This window comes from Stegodyphus dumicola, chromosome 4, assembly GCF_044657685.1.
Source record: "Stegodyphus dumicola isolate Sdum_Otavi_A_Nest chromosome 4, ASM4465768v1".
Taxonomy (NCBI): Eukaryota; Metazoa; Arthropoda; class Arachnida; order Araneae; family Eresidae; genus Stegodyphus; species Stegodyphus dumicola.
Window position 1 is genome coordinate 23,165,075 of NC_140771.1, and position 17,123 is coordinate 23,182,197.

The following is a 17,123-nucleotide window of genomic DNA, read 5'->3' on the forward strand; positions in this document are numbered from 1 at the left end:
TATGCGCATAATTGTTTGGGGAAGATTTGCTGCCTTTATGATAAGAAATTCAATGTATATCGAAAATAATATGAAAGAGTATAAATATATAAATATTCTTAAGGAACTTTAAAAGCATCTGCAAGAAAACTTGGATTGCAAAATGCATTCAAGTTCTGTGAGGATTACGATCCTAAATATACAAACTTAAATGTTCGATTGTATTTATTTATACAGTGTCTTCCAAACGCACATTTAAAGAATTTGCAGAAGTTCTGTAACCCGGAATTTAATTCAAATATCAGCTCAAAATGTCTAAGCCCAAAATGTAAAAAAAATCTAAACCTAAATGTAAAAATCTAAGCGTAAAAAATCTAAGCCCAAAATGATTTTTATATCATCTCCTTGTGATTTTGAATAAAACCAAACTTTTCAATTTTTAACACTGATTTATTTTCTTTTTCTAAAATTGAAAATGTAATGAGACATAGATAAAACACACCACAAAAAGTGATCGTACACCGAAATATTTTCGTAAAATTTCATAAGTAAAATTATTGTCTATCACTTTTTATTTTGGCATTTTGGTAACTTAAAAAAATGTTTGGCTTTAATTTTTCTTGCTTATTTCCTTATAGTTCATTTAATTTTTAAAAATGGCTAGTTGTCGTAAGGAAACAGCGAATAGCATTCGGAAATTGATCATTTTTTATCATGGGATGGAAACTCGATTCAGGATATTACTAAATTAGTACATTTATCCCATTCTACTGAGCAGTATATGATAAAAAGCTTTACAAAAATCTTATGTGGACATCACATGACTTCCTTGTGCAGAATATTAAATTATACGAATATTTTTACTGCATTTCATTTAAACTTATTTCCTCAAAATTCATTAGATATATTTCTCATTCAATTAATTCAGTTCTAACTTCACGGCAACGCAAAAATACATAAAACCTCAAAACACCTTCATTAAAAATTCTAAAATACCGAAAAACATAAAACACCAAATACAGTCCAAAACAGTTTTTTTTTTAAATTTTTTTACAATTAAAATTAGAGTTTCTAAGCAAAAACAAGCATTTCGGCCAGCGGGCAGAAAGATAGATTTTTCAGTGCATAAAATTGAAAGTTTAATTTTGGTCCCACTCGGCAAAAAGACACTAAAGTTGCAGAAACTGACTTAATTCACTATTCTGCTAAGTTTCAAATGTAAAAAAAAAAAAAAAAAAAAAGGCTGCTATGGTAAAAAAGAATTAGGCTTAGTCGCATTATCAAATTAGCATTTAAACAACTTTTAAATTGTTGATAAAATACAACTATAGCATGCAGATTAACTAAAGGTATAAAAACTTAACCGGAGGATATATATATGTAAGAAAAAAAATATGGAAAAGATTAAATTAGCAGCGTAAATTAATTTCTCTTCTCTATTCTAAAAATAATAGCCTTTATTTGCACTGCGTCATTTCGAGTAAAATCTATGTCATATGATTCTTACGTAATTCTGATGATGTAAATGAAACTAAAACTCAAACAGCCAATAGTAATTTTATAGCAATATTAACTGTCCAATCAAAATGCTTTGAGAACTACAACTAACTCAGAGTGACTTAAGATTTCATCCTGAACATTACGCACTTTCTTTCTACGCTTTGCCTTAACTGGACTGCAGTCTGTCTGCTTCTTCTTGTTTGCTGCAAATCTATTTAAAATGTAAGCCCTTTGGAACAGGCACATCTAATGTGCCGATTTGTGTGTCACCGCAACATGTTGCTGAAAATAATACTGAAGATTTAAATCTGCCTTCGCCTCCAATTTCCTAGTCATTATGGATCAACACTTCGATCTACGCCATCCAAATTCCTGCTCCTGAATATATTATATATATATAATATTTTTAACTTGTAGTGAATGACACTTGATGTTAATATAGTTTTTTCGTGTTTCCTGAATTACCTCAATACCAATAATATTATTTTTGAACGCCTGTATGCTTGTTTTTTAACAGGAAATGTATTATAAAGAAAACGCACTATTTACAGGTACGGGCTACTTGCACTACGCAACCAATTTTTGGACGTCTTTTTTGCACTGTCACATATCTTATTTAAGCAAGAGCTGGTTTCTGGCTAGGCCAAAAAAAGCATGGAGATAAGTCGGGGAGGCCCAAAATCATCATAAAATTCCTCATATTCCTTTTTTTAATTCCTACTATTAGCTCACACACTCCGTATATCTTGTTCAAATATTCAATCGCTAATAAAATACTTTTTATTCATTCACTCAAGTTCAAACACATATTTTTAAACTTGTAGTGGATGATACTTGATGTTAATACAGTTTTTTCACGTTTCCTGAATTACCTCAATACTAATAATAATAATTCAAAAAACGTACGGAACGCCTGTATGCTTGTTTTTTAACAGAAAATGTATTACAAAGGAAAAGCACTATTTACAGGTATGGGCTACACTACGCAACCAATTTGTGGACGTCTTCTTTGCATTGACACATACAGGTCTCACAAAAGTGGTGGGACACTGGTGCTTTACAAAAGGAAACTGTTATAAAATAAATTAAAAGAACATGTAAACATTTTTTGTGGGTGTGTTTCATACTTAAATTTAGTAACAATTATTACATAACATACATTTTCTCATAATATTAAAATATTAATTTAATAAAAATACAATTGTTTAAAAGAGCAAAAAATGGCTCACATAAGTGATGGTACACCATTAGATACTACTACGTACTACAATAAAAATATTTTTGGGGTTTTTTATTTTTACTCAAAAGCAATTGGCAATAGTTTATAAAATCGTCTGCAGTATTTCTCTCCAGTTTGTTTTGGAATTTTTGTGTTTTTTAGCTCTGTGCAGCCATGAATGCTAAATGAAAAGAAACTTTGCCGAAATTCGAAAATTAGTTATTAATTTGCATATTGAACGTGGAAAATCTATTAGAGAAACTGCTGAAACGGGTAACTTGAGTCATTCAACAGTTTTCAATATCATTAAACAATATAAAAAGAATCATATGATTTAGGATAAAAGAAGACCTGGCCGACCATCAAATGGAATAAAGCGAATTATCGTTCGAAATATTAAAAAAAATCCAAGAATAAGTGCTCCTAAAGTTGCTGCTGATTTACAAGTATTATATGGAGTAATTGTTAATCCTGAGACTATTAGAAGAGTAATTCGATCTGCTGGATATCACGGCAGCCAGGAAAAAATTCTTCGTAAGTGAAAAGAATAGAAAACTCAGACTGGCTTTCGCGAAATCCAACATAAATAAGAATTCTGATTACTGGAATGAAGTTATATTTGCTGATGAGAGTAAATTTAATATATTTGGTTCTGAGAGTAGAATCTTGGTGTGGAGAAAACCCATGGAAGAATTTTGCAAACAGAACTTGGTGCCAACAGTAAAACACGGTGGAGGAGAAGTTATGGTATGGGGGAGTATGTCGTCCGCTGGAGTTGGTAATCTTGTTTTTATTGACAGTATAATGGAGCGGTACAACTATATTGACATTTTAAATCAAAATTTGAAATCTTCAGCACAAAAATTGAACCTTCATAACGAATTTAAATTCTACCAGGACAATGACCCCAAGCACACTGCTTTGAACGTTAGACTCTGTCTGCTGTATAACTATCCTGAAATAATAAAAACACCACCACAATATCCAGACTTAAATCCCATAGAGAATATTTGGCAAGAATTGGAATCAAGAATTCGCAAACACACCATTTCTTCAAAACAACAATTAAAATCGGTGCTTCAAGAAGAATGGGGTAAAATCACTCCAGAAATCACAAAAAAATTAGTCTAAATCATCCCAAGAAGATTAAATCATGTTTTAAAAGTAAAAGGATATCCAACAAAATATTAAAACCTTTTAAAAAGTAAAATTTTTGGATAAATATTTGATGGAAAAGTAAGTGTCCCAACACTTATGTGAGCCATTTTTTGCTCTGTTGTAAACAATTTTATTTTTATTAAATTACTATTTTAATATTTTGAGAAAATGTATGTTATGTAATAATGGTTACTAAATTTAAGTATGAAATACACCCACAAAAAATTTTTACATGTTTTTTTAATTTATTTTACTACAGTTTCCTTTCGTAAAGCACAAGTGTCCCATCACTTTTGTGAGACACTGTATGTACATATTTCATTCGATGGTTGTGAATCATGACTTTGGTTATTATCTTTTATTATTTATCAAATTAAGGGAGAAAGAACTGCTATTTAAGCGAAGGTTTCGGAAGCAGATTTTAGGGCGTGTTATGCCTGCTTGAAGACTATGGTGCTACTTTGACTTAATAGCGATTTAATTCTATGGCGTTGAGTGCTTCTAGTCATTTAGCTTGTTCTGCCGCCTTCTACGAGTCAGAGCCTTCCTGTGCGATTAAATTATCCTGTGAGCCGTCAGGCTAATTTAATTGCCATTTTATTTTAAATTCAACGTAACTTATTTAAGCCAGAAGAGTTGGCTTATGTAAACCCAAGTGGGGCAGTCAGTGAAACTCTTTGTCATCGAATAAAAGGTCAGTTATACTCTTCTTCTGGTTTTGTCTGCTGTCAAGATATAAGGATAATTCCTCTACAGTCTTTCCAGAGCTCATTAGTTTATGTTGCCAAAGAATACGAACTATATACATTATTTCAAAGTCTTGTATCAATGCACATATAAAAACAAGAGAATATACATAAAAGTACATACGTATATATTTTTACAAATGTAAAGGTAGCTGGTATAATAAATCAGATTATGCAACATGTGTTCTGGCTTATAGCTGCATACGAATGCATACAGGTATGAAGCAATAAACTATCCAGCCATAAACTCAGATATTGTATAACGCTTATTAAATGACATTGTAAAAGTATTAAATCGATTCAATGTTGCATAATTTTACATTTTCTCATAAATTTTGAATTAAATATTTTCCATAATTATCAGTGTATAGTTTACGAAAATACGAAATCAGATATTAGCATATGACGATAGCATGCAAAAATAGTAATTAATTATTGCCAGATTCGCGAAATCTTTCTGTACAGAACAGGATTTATCTTAGAGTCTTCAGATCTGAATGGCTATTCAGATATTCATCTTATAAGGTATTTCCCCGCTTTCCTATCGTGCCTTCGTGGTGTAGTGGTTCTGCACGTTGGGCCGGTATTCCAGAGGTCCGTTGTTCGATTCCCGGCGAAAGCGTTTGCTCATTTTTCATTTTACCTGCTTCCAAAAGATACCTAAATTCTCTACAGTGGCGCCCGAACTAAAAGGGTGTTGGATGATGATTCTCCTCACCCAGGATTTGGCGATTGGGTCCCCTAAAAATCCCAGTCGCCCTTTAAAAGAGGGAGTATATAAGGTATTTTTCCCGCCTTCCTAGCGTGCCTTCGTGGTGTAGTGGTTCTGCACCCTGGGCCGGTATTCAAGAAGTTCGTAGTTCGATTCCCGGCGAAGGCGATTGCTCATTTTTCATCTATCTTGTTTCCAAAAAATCCTAATGTCTCTACAATCTAAACGACTAATTAAAAATCTACCTTTATTCGTAAATTTTTAATTTTTTTTATTAACTATCAGGTTTTTTTCAGCAGAAACCGTGAACAATTGATTGTGCCCTAAAGATTCGAAACATACAATTCTTCCACATGCTAGCTAGGCGCGCTGATAATTTTCCCCACAATGCACGCAAGGGATGGGGAATGCGATAATTCCTTATAAAGTGTGGGGGCATCTAACTTCTGGAATTTGAATCGGCTATTAAAAAAATTAATATTTTTTCAAAACTATGAGTTTATTAGAAATTAGAATTTTCATTTAAGAAGGAAACACAGCATCATTCAAATGACTGCCAGTGCTTGCTTCACAATATCCCATCCAATCATCCCAATTTTTCAGTACATTTTCGATTGTTTGGGTTCCAGTCACATGAACGGCAACTTCGATTTCGTGTTTCAGGGCATCAGTTGTCTCTGGGTGGTTAACATAACACAAAAAAGAGGGGTGGTAAAATTACAACTTCGAGGCGGCCTATTGGCATCAGCATTTCAGCTGATCATTCGATTTCCAAAAACACTGCACAAAAGATCTATGGTTACGTTGGCTGTGTGGCAAGTGACCCTGTCCTGTTGAAACCAAATGTCATACATGTGGTTCTCTTCAATTTTTGGAAACAAAAATTCGTTTAGCATGGCACGGTAACGTTCGATGTTGACGGTAACGGCGGCTCCTTGCTCATTTTGAAAAAAAGAAATGGCCCAATGATGCCGCCAGAACAAAAACCACTTGGTTTTTTTTTTTTTTTTTTTTTTTTTTTTTTTTTTTTTTTTTTTTTCTGTAGGGAACCCTTAACAATAAGTTTTAGCCACCCAGAGACGATTGATACCTTGAAACATGAAATCGAAATTGCCATTCATGCGGCTGGAGCCCAAAAAATCGAAAATGTACTGAAAAATTGGCTTGATCGAATTGTCAAACTAATTGTGGCAGTCATTTGAATGATGTTGTGTTTCATTCTTAAATGAAATTGTCCAATCTTTCTAATAAACTCATAATTTTTATAAAATATTCATTAGTGATTTTTTTATCCTTTTTTTAATAGCCGGTTTAAATTCCAAAAGTTAGATGGCTACCCTTTATAATGAATGAAATGTCTTCATATTTCGCTTCTTTCTAATTTCAGAATTTATATAGATATCATGTAAGAACCCATAAACAAATCAAATTATGACTTCATAAATTTTCAGTCTTAAATCTTACTTTCTTTCTTTCTTTTTGTTTCCTTTTTAAATTTTCTGTTTCATAGTAACATTTTCTGTTTCATAGTAAAGATTTGAAAAAAAAAAAAAGATTTTTATTTTGCTTATCTCAATGTTTCCTATAAAGTACTGTTTCCATTATATTTCACTTTGCTTTTTCCTCCACAGCATAAAAAATGGAGTTTTTTCTCAACTTTCACATTTTTTCAAATAATTCCGTTTTGTGAAAGGTATTCTTTCAGTTTAATATGCTGAAGATAATAGGATTGAATTCAAAGAGGAAAGAAACTATTAAGCAGATTTTCTAAATGTTTTCATGGGAGACAGCGAACATTTGTAATGGAAGCTTTGAAACTGGATTATGGGTTGCGGAATAAAAGCAAATATTTAGAAACTTTCTCGTTAAAGCATAATGTGATTGCATTTGACTTTATGCATGTAGGATAAAAATGTGATCCGTTTTTTATTTTGTTTTATCCTGAAGAGCTTCATTTTATATTATTCTTATGCAGAAAGCGAAAAACGATTTAGCAAATATTAAGCCTTCTTTTATAACTGTTTTACTTTCTTCCCCTATTTATATACTTTTATATTAAGTTAAAATTTCAATCATTGACTTATTTTGACATATAAATACGATATTTTTAAATGTCCCGTGCAATAACATTGCAAAAAAAAACTCTTGCAGCCATATTTTTCATATGTTGATGAACATCTGCTAAAATCTGAAGTCCTTAAAATCAAGCGGAAAAGCAGCCTTGTCTCTGTTTCTGGAGGGAAAAAAAACCTTTGCAAACATGGATGGAAACATAGTCATTTTACAGAAATTTATTTGGGAAAGTTACTCAAAAACAATTTAGTGCCATCTGTTGACAAAAATAGCAATGAAGATGTGAAAAAGCAAACCTATTCGAGTTTTGAAAGCATTTTAAAGCACTGGATTGGAATTAATGTCATACGCCAAGGATATAAATGTTTTGAATGTATCCATCTCACTAGTTTTGTATATAATTTTTGAAGAATAAATATAAAAACAGTGGTTACGTGCTCATCGATGACAAAAGTTGTTTTTTACGAAAGTTGTTTTTTACGGTTCAGATGTAGGATTTGTATTCCTTGATGCACAATTTCAATATTTTCTTGGTCCATCTGATCTTTAAATATCGAACGCTAAACTTCAGCGATAAGTGACAAATATCTTAAAAATTAAACTTGTGGTGAATCCCAATAATTCTTTAACTGAGAAAAGATGAAATGGAGTGACTACAAGGGTATAGTCACCCCAATTCATCCTTCTATTAGTTAAAGGATTATTGTAATTTCTAATGCAAGAGTATCTTTCATAATGGCAAGAGGAAATTTATTTAAAGGCTTTCTCAGTGAACGTGAGATAAAATCCTCTATGAACGGCAATCGATTTCAAGTGATTCAATTCCTAAGATGTAAAATATTTTGAAGAACAAATCTGGGAAGCCTAGTATATGTAACGGTAAAAAGAAACCATCTTTTTTTAGCAGGGTGACATGATTTTGTTTCGAATGACAAACAGAGAGAAAAACGTTTTATGGTAAACAGAAACGTCAGTGTCCAGATTTCGAAATGGAGTCATGACACTGAAACTTGATGGTATCCCTGAAGATTCCTCAGCTTCTGACCCCTCGAAAATTAAAATCAGTATTAAGTCTTCCCATTACTCCCAAATCAGTTACAAAAATCGCTCATTCCATTTCTGAGTTCCATGCTGTTCTCGAACTCACAAAATAAGAATTATATTTCCTCCCATAGTTTCTAATTAGATACAGCATCATATCCTTTAACCAATAATGTTTAGTTTCTAAATATATCCAACACAATATTCTTTTGAAGTCGTCGATAAACTTCAGAATCTTTCTCCCTAGGGCTCAGTTATGGGTTCTATAAATTCACATAGAAATCAAAAACAGACATCCTAATTATAATTAAATGAATTTGAAAACTTTTCCTACAGCTTATGTTATTGTTCTGAAAAACGATATTTTTCGTAAATTACATGCTATTGGATAAAAAGCGGTGGAAAAAAATTAAACATTCAAATGAAGAAATTAAAATTTAGAAAGTTTTGTGTTTCAGTGTGGTCCACCAATTTCAAATATTTCAGAAGTTACTTACAATTTCATTTGATACCAGCTCTTTATAAAAATATGACCAAAATCGAGCCGTAGGAAAATAAGTTGCAGCATGACTCTGTGGGCAAAGCCATTGGCAATAAACGTAACCAGTAATATTTATATACAGTTTATTACATGCCACCACTTTTTTTCCTCTGATAAGCATACACTGAAGGCTTCAAGTGAAACAGCTGATTGCCTACTCTTGTGTTCTTGTTACTACTATCCGCTATCATTATTACTTATTATTACCAGCCCAACCGTGATAGTGGTTAGCGATGCTGACTGCCTTACCGAAAAGCACGGGTTCGTATCCCGGAGAAGGCATGGATGTTTGTAAATGTATGCTATCTGTGCTGCACGGGGGCACTCTAAATATGCGGCGAGCCGAAAGTTCTCTCGAGAGGTTGGGGGTAGGGAAATGGAAGACCCTCTACCTTCGTACCCATCCCCCAGTGTGCTTTCCATTAAAAATTGGAACGAAACTGAGAAAAGTCGTACCACCTGTATGGTGCTCTAGGCTCTTGCCACAATAGGCGCAATCTGGCACTCCTTGCCCCGAAGAATTCCCTGGCTTGTTTTGATATTACTGTCAGACAAATAAGATGCAACACAACAAACAACTTGTTATTAAAAAGCATTTGATGGCTTTTTGCCTTAGAAAGGTTATTTTTTAGAAAACTTTATAAGGGAAGTAGACTCTTATTCGCGTTATAAAGAGCATTCACGCATTCACGTTGACAGAAAACATGAAGTCAGATTAAGAGCTTCTCCTTGATTCGATTCCAATAATCTCTTTAAGCTTCTCCTTGATTCAATATCTTAACTATTTACCTTTGATGACCATTATAAGATTGACACATTAAACATCTTTGCTTCTCAAGAAAGGCCTATGTTAGTAAAAAGAAGAATATGCTTTTTAAGAGAAATTTTTTTAAAGGAAAGAATTTCTTCAACATTTCATCCTAATTTAAACAGGTCTTAAACTAGGGATGCTTGTGACAAATCTGAAGGATAAAACAAAAACTGACATCATTGAACGGAGCTTAATAAATAATAACAATTCTTACATAATGTATTCAAAGTCGCATAATTTGTGCGTTACTGATAAAATCAAATTTTGTTACTTTTGTTTGCAGTTATATAACAGAGAAAAATTCCTTTCCTTTCAGGCACAATCCGAGTTGGCCGACCAAGAAACCATCGTGTACCCCGATCAACTAGAGAGCACAAGTTTGGCCTTGCGTTTCCGACTCAAGCCAGACGTATTGCATAATGGTAAAGTCACGCTTAAGTGCGTCGCTACCATCAATCACATAAGCGCTGTCACTACCAAAGAAATAAGAGCTTTAGGTAATAGGTTTTCAATTACTCTTCCTTAAGCGAAATATGAAAACCTTTATTTCAATTTATTTGGTAGATTTTATCGAAACTGAAAGAGATAAATAAGAAACTATGGAATTTGTTTATGGAATGCAAATATACTAAATGTTTTACATATTTTATCAGCCCTTTCAACTAAGAAGTATTAAAAGAGACGTTACTGACAAGACGTTATCTACATTTCACTGCAACAATAAATCAAGATTTGAAAACTGCATGTAGAATAGCCGTGTAGCAAGGAAACTTCCCTCTTTTTTATTGAGTTGATGTTTTTATATATTATTTGTTAATTTTTAGAAATTTTATTACATTTTTATCTTTTCCTAATAAGATATAAAATTGCCTGAGACCTAGGCAGAAAAATTAAAGTTAAGAAAATAGGAAAGCGTTGTTTTAAAAGAAATCACAAAATAAGGAAATAGTCATTTTTCCCTTTTTTAAAAAAAAAAAAGTAACAATTGCTTAGTAATTTTTTTGACTTTTATGTAGTATTTTAATGTAATATTTAGTATATTCATTGAATTCTTAATTTAAAAGAGGTATTATTTAACAGATGTGTTTAATTAAACCTAAGAATTTAATTTATATTTTGTAATAAATGCAGAAGTATTCGAGTTTTAGTTGTCGTTAGGGAGGTAATGAGATAGAATCATGTAAGATATAAAAACACGTTTTAATTAAATTATGGTAAATATAAATGATGATTTAGAAATAGTTAGACTCCTAATCTATGCATTATGATAGCTTTGAGACAGCTATAACTGAATATCTATCAAATCCTCTGTGTTCATATATAATCTCCTTAAATAAAAATAAATGAATAAATAAATAAAAAGAAAAGTATGAATAATGATTGAATCACGAAACCGGTGCATATATAGTCAGCAACTAACAGATAACTGCCTCATCGCTTAAGATATCAGAGAAAATTCATAATAAAATGGAAAAAATTCAGTAATTTTGACTCAAAAATACGTGTTTTAGGTCAGAAGCTAAGGTAAAAGCCCTCAAAAACGCACTGAAAATCATTTTTGGTTAATAAAAGTTGTCCAGTGCTCTATAATTTCTTTTGCCCATTGTTATGATGAGACAGAAAACGAATATAGATAAAATTATCAAAGCCGTGTAAGCGAGTTACTTCACCCACGAAAGCAACATAAACACATTGCCCCTGTTGTGTTGCCAAATAACTAAATAAAACGTTGTGGCGGTACGGTAGCCACGCCTCCGTCAAAATCGACATTCCTTGCTCCAAGGTCGGCTGAGAAATGCACGGCGGTAAGAGAATTTGAAAACATGATATTGAACATATAGGTCTAAATAAATAAATAAATAAACTCACCAGTCGTAAACTTTTGCAACCCCGGGCATTACCCCGAACAATACTAAAAAACCAGGACTGTCCGGGTTAAACCAAGACGTATAGCAAGTCTAGTGATAGACAATACCTCAGGTTATTTTTGGATTCAGAGGGCAAAAGTTAGTCAAAAACAAGCGACACATCTAAGATAACGAAATTGCTGTTGCCAGTGTAATAGCTGATATTTTGTTTTCCACAGCATTTTGAAAATTTTTAAACAAACTTTCAGGATTTCGAAACTTCTGACCAATAGATATCCATTTATACAGTATAATTTTAAGAGGGTTTTTTTTTTTTTTTTTTTTTTTTTTTTTTTTTTTTTTTTTTTCGGAACCATAAAGTTTATTATTAATTTTTCGTTTGAAATTAGAAATATCAGCCGCGCTATTTATTTTGTCAATGGCTTCATCAGAGAGATTGCTGTCCCACCTTTTAACTTCTTTACTTTCTTGACATCTTTTTTCTAATCTTTTCAACTTTAGTAATTTGTTTTTCCCCCTATACTGCTTACTTAGCTATTGTTAAATTTCCATATTTTGATTAGACGCGTTTCAAACATATCTGTGTATATTTTCCTGGATTTAAGTCATTCAGTTCAAGAACTTATGTGTAAGATACCAAGATATTGAATTCTTACATTATTTGTTAACAATACAATTTTTAGAATGGCTTAATGCTCTCGTGTGCATTCCATATTATAAAAATCATATGTATGTGATATGATTATCATATGTATGTAATAATACATGATAAATGATTTTTATTCACTTTAACCAAATGCAATTAATGTTTTATATTTCTAATTGATGGTTCTATAATGCGCATTTTTATTAAAGAAAAAAATCTTTATATTCTTCAAATGAAATTTTTTTTAACAACTCTTCTTATTTAAGTTATTAGTTTTTTAACTCTTCTTATTTACCCTTGCGGAATATTATATTTATTACTTTTTGGATAATCATATGTATCAAAATAATCAATCATACCTTTCCTAGTTTCACAAAAATCAACAGTTTTAATAAATATATAAAACTACCCGTATCCATATACAATGCCAGAATATTATTTGAATGTTCAGGTTTCATAACATTATAATGAAGGCCATACAATAATTGTTTTGATAAATATAATATACTTATTCCAACATAGATTGGTTTATTAAAGGTGACTGAATTTTTATTCGTATAAACAGTAATTAAATTTTCCCCTCCGTTTAAAGTTTGTTTAGCATTTCATTTTTTATCTTTTTCATAATTACAGTATAATCTCACATCATCACATCTCTTTCTAATATTTTCCATTAATTTTCAAAGCACTGAATTATTCATCAGTTATAGAAATCTTTTTCAAAATCATTAGCAGCTTTTGTTCTCACTTCTGTATTTACATCTATATATTTCTTTCACAAAGGAGATTATTTGAAAATTCGACGAAGTTTTCCAACTTTAAACCCATTTTCAAATATTGTTTTAAGTTTATATAAAGAGCAACAATGATTTAAATTCTGATATTTTTCTTGTCTAGAAGCAACTGGAATTCTATTTTCAGCGGCTAACGGGATATCGGAATGTTTACCGTGTAGTTCTTTCGGATATTTTAAATCAACTTCTAATATAGTATACCCAATATCTAAATGAGGAAAGCATCTATATCATGAATCATTTCATGAAGCTGAACATCATCGTAGTTCTATTTAAATCCACCACACGATAGATATTGACTCATAACCCATCCATATAAATTATTTGCATCTATATACATTAAACAACTATCTCATACCTCCATAATATAAAGGAATTCTACTACCGTAATAAAGAGTTTAGATTTGCAAAGGATTTGATGAACTTTATAATTTGCTTTAGAACAATACTGTGAATTTTGGTTTGATGTTTTAACTGTATTATTTTAATCTGTGTTTTAATTTTTTGTTTAAATCTTTTAACTGTATTTTTGTTTGTCTGTGTCGTGTTTGCTGCGTTAACCATGAGGCCGATTATTATCGGACACTCGTATATTACATTACGTTGCATTACCTCATACCTGCCACAATGACCCATGAGGTCACAGTACGAGGTCATTTATTCGAAAGGTCAGTGAATGGACAGTCCCAACCCCCTTACCCATGATTAATTCCAAGACCTCATCCAGATAATGTTCAAATCAAAAGAATTAGTCACAAAAACATCAGAAACTTTTCTACAAAAATATTAGTCTTTTAGAAATCTCATCGGGAGAATTTTACTATGTTTTTAATCCTTTGTGCGATATGAACATTATTAGCGGGTCAGAAAATTTCCCATCATTTTGTGTTTAATTTAACTAACTTATTTTAACTTGTTACTTAGAATATTTTGTTCTGTCTCTTTCATTTCAACATTAAATTGTAGGGATTTATATTTATTTTAACTAATAATTTAAATTTTAGTTCAGACTTTCCTATAAGCCTTCATTCCCCTGATTGTCAGTGCCAGAATAGTTAGATTCGGTAGCGCGCCCGACGAAAATGCAAATTCTACTTTGAGGTGAAAAAGTTCAAATGCCGAAGTTTTAGAAGGGAAGTTAGAAAGTTGGGCTCGAGCAGCCGTCTCTCTTGCAGGTACAATAGCTGATTGCTGGTTCAAGTGGCTGAAATGCATTTATCTGCTGCCACTAGTTATAGAGGGGGTCGAAGTTCGGTATCTCGCTGAGCCCTGTAGGTTAGTTTAGCACTTATTAAACATTTCAGCTTTTTTATTTTCAATTACCTGCTTTTTCAGTTACCGCCCAAGTAGAGGCGAAGTTTGTTAGCGTCGAATTGACGCATTGTAAATTTTAAAGGGTTAATAAAGGGTCTGAACCCTTCTTCTGTGAAGTTTCCTGCTACTCCTGTATCCAGATAGAAGTTAACTCACCTGGACACTAGAAAATACAAAAGTAATATCTTATCTTGAAAATATTTCCGCAGAATATTCAAAGAACATTCTTTGCGCAAACTAAGAACATTGCATGTGCGCTAAAAAATGGAAACAAAACTGAATTGGTGGAAAGAGGTAAAACGTTAACTTAGATTTCACCCAAAAAAATCATCAACCAACCGATTGAGGAACAATGTTGAATAAAACAGTGTTGAAACAATATTTCACAAAATTGTTATTATTATGAAATTGATAACAAATAAAGAATATAGGGTAGTGGGAATTTACAGCAATCACAGAGGATCTCCTGCTCTCTAGTGAGCAAGAAAATTTCAGTTAATTTGGAAAAGTCAAATCTTAAGTAAAATAAATGTCCACATCGAAGGAAACTAATGTTAGAACTGGACACTTCAGAGCAATGCCTCAGCTGAGGGAATGTTTATGGCCAATGTTCATTATTTCAAGAGAAAGGAATTTTCTACCGATAAGTAGTCGTCCCTTTCAAAGAGGCATTTTGAAACCGAAGCAGATATCCTTGCAGTGGTAGTTATATCAACAGCGACCCTTTTCAACGTATTTTTTTTTTTTTTTTTTTTTTTTTTTTTTTTTTTTTTCCATTATAAGAACTTTTTTATGTTACTTATATCAGCACTTTTTTTTAGGTAATAAAGAAAATTTTTCTGCATGGCTCTTATGGTTGGCATTTACTACAGTGTTCATCTTCAAGTTCCCAACAGTCCTTCCGTAGTTTGAATACAAGTCAATACTTAATCTTCAAAACCCATTGTGTCAAAAATAATTGTACTTTTGCAGGTAAATTTATATATTTGATAAACATAAGTGAAAACAAACTTTCTATATAAGAACAGAAGAAATACAGGACACTGTACTTCAGTGAAAAGTGTTTACATTTTTTAAACTTTATTCAGTGTTTGAAGTTGTTTCAAAAAATGCTCATGAATAAAACTATTAATGAAATTCTTGACTCTTTTATTACTTTCCTAAGAAAAACACCATTTGCAAAATACTGAATGTTCAATGTAGTATCATTTAATTAAAAAATCTGATGTGTACACCACATGACTTCCTTGTACGGAATATTAAATTATACGCCTTTTTTCTTGTATTTCATTTAAACTTATTGTATTGAATTAAATCTACTTCGCCGACAGCGAATAAACCACAATAAAATAAATGCATTCTTTAAAATTCACTCTAGTATTTGTTTACCATAGCGACAATCTGGCGCTAGATTCACTAAACAGTATAATTAATTATATAACAGTTAACTTATATAATAATTATATAACGGAAACTAAGTTAACTGTTATATAATCCAATAATTATATAACATTTAACTTGTATATTTCGTTCATATTATAACTCATAATGCCCAAAATTTATATCGTTTAAAGAATAGAATTATCTAATCGTTGCCACATGTTCTATTCAAATACTATAATAAAGCTAGAATGATGTATAAAAGAAATTAAGCAAACAAAACAACAAAGAAACAGATTTTCACAGACGATTGAGTATTTCTCGTTTAATTAATTCAGTTCTCACTTCGCGAGAAGGCAAAAATACATAAAAACTCAAAATATCTATATTAAAATTACGAAGTAAATCTTAAACGCTTATTTCCTCGAAAAAATTCCAGAAAGGATTAAGCATGATTTAATTGGCAATAATAACGAAGGCGTTATCTTTGTTTTTGCGAAGCTAAGTTTCTCTAGATTGGCAACAAATCCACTAGTCTGCTGTTTCAAATGTAAACAATCAATGGCCGCCATCAAATAAAAGGCTTAGCGGCCCTTAAACAACTTTAAAATTGTTCATAATTCTAAAAATATTGCATACAGATTTACTAAAGGCATAAAAACCTTAACCGGAAGATAAAAACAACATAATTCAATCATTTTTAGAGCAAAAAATGTACAATTTACGAACATATACGAGTAAAGAACCTGAGATCACTGAGCCGGGTAACAGAGTAGATATATATATATATATATACGTTTGCTGCGGCCGATTGCAACCAAAATACGAGGTGCACATCTACATATTATAGCAGTCCTATATACAAAATTTCAACGTTATGAGGGTACTCGTTTTTGCGTTATGCGAGATACGTACGTACGCAAGTAGGTACATACGTTCGTACAGACGCCACGAAAAATTCTCTTCTGAATTAATTTTAAAGCAGTTTTATAATTTTTTTTGGAGGATACGAGTATTTTATTCTGTCCTTACGTACAGATATCACGCAAAAACATCGTTAAATTGCATTCGATAGCGTCAAAATGGATATTTTCGTTGAAATATGCTGCCTGAAACTTTTCGCGATTACAATACTTCCTTTTTACTTCGTACAAGGAAGTAAAAATGCTATCAATCATATAATTGAAATAGCAAAAATAATGAGTTAGTAAAGTTTGGCTTTCTTTGAGACCTTTTGGGAGAAGAAAAGAGTAAACGAATAATTCAGGGCCAATTTTCACAAAACCCTAAAAAAGAAGCGCAATATGTTAAGCCTTTTTCGCTTCCTTTATTGCTGCTATT

At 31.7% G+C, this 17,123-nt stretch overlaps 1 protein-coding gene across 1 annotated transcript in view; it reads left to right on the plus strand.

Annotated features, from left to right (window-relative positions):
• The window catches only part of LOC118186582 (cell adhesion molecule 2-like), a 409,684-nt gene extending 394,145 nt beyond the window's left edge, over nt 1-15,539 (plus strand). Inside the window, exons 6-7 of the mRNA XM_035356687.2 lie at nt 10,097-10,277; nt 15,224-15,539. Of these exons, the coding sequence (XP_035212578.1) occupies nt 10,097-10,277; nt 15,224-15,309 (267 nt within the window). The 3' untranslated portion in view covers nt 15,310-15,539. The remainder of the gene's footprint in view (nt 1-10,096; nt 10,278-15,223) is intronic.
• Nucleotides 15,540-17,123: the final 1,584 nt, after the last annotated feature.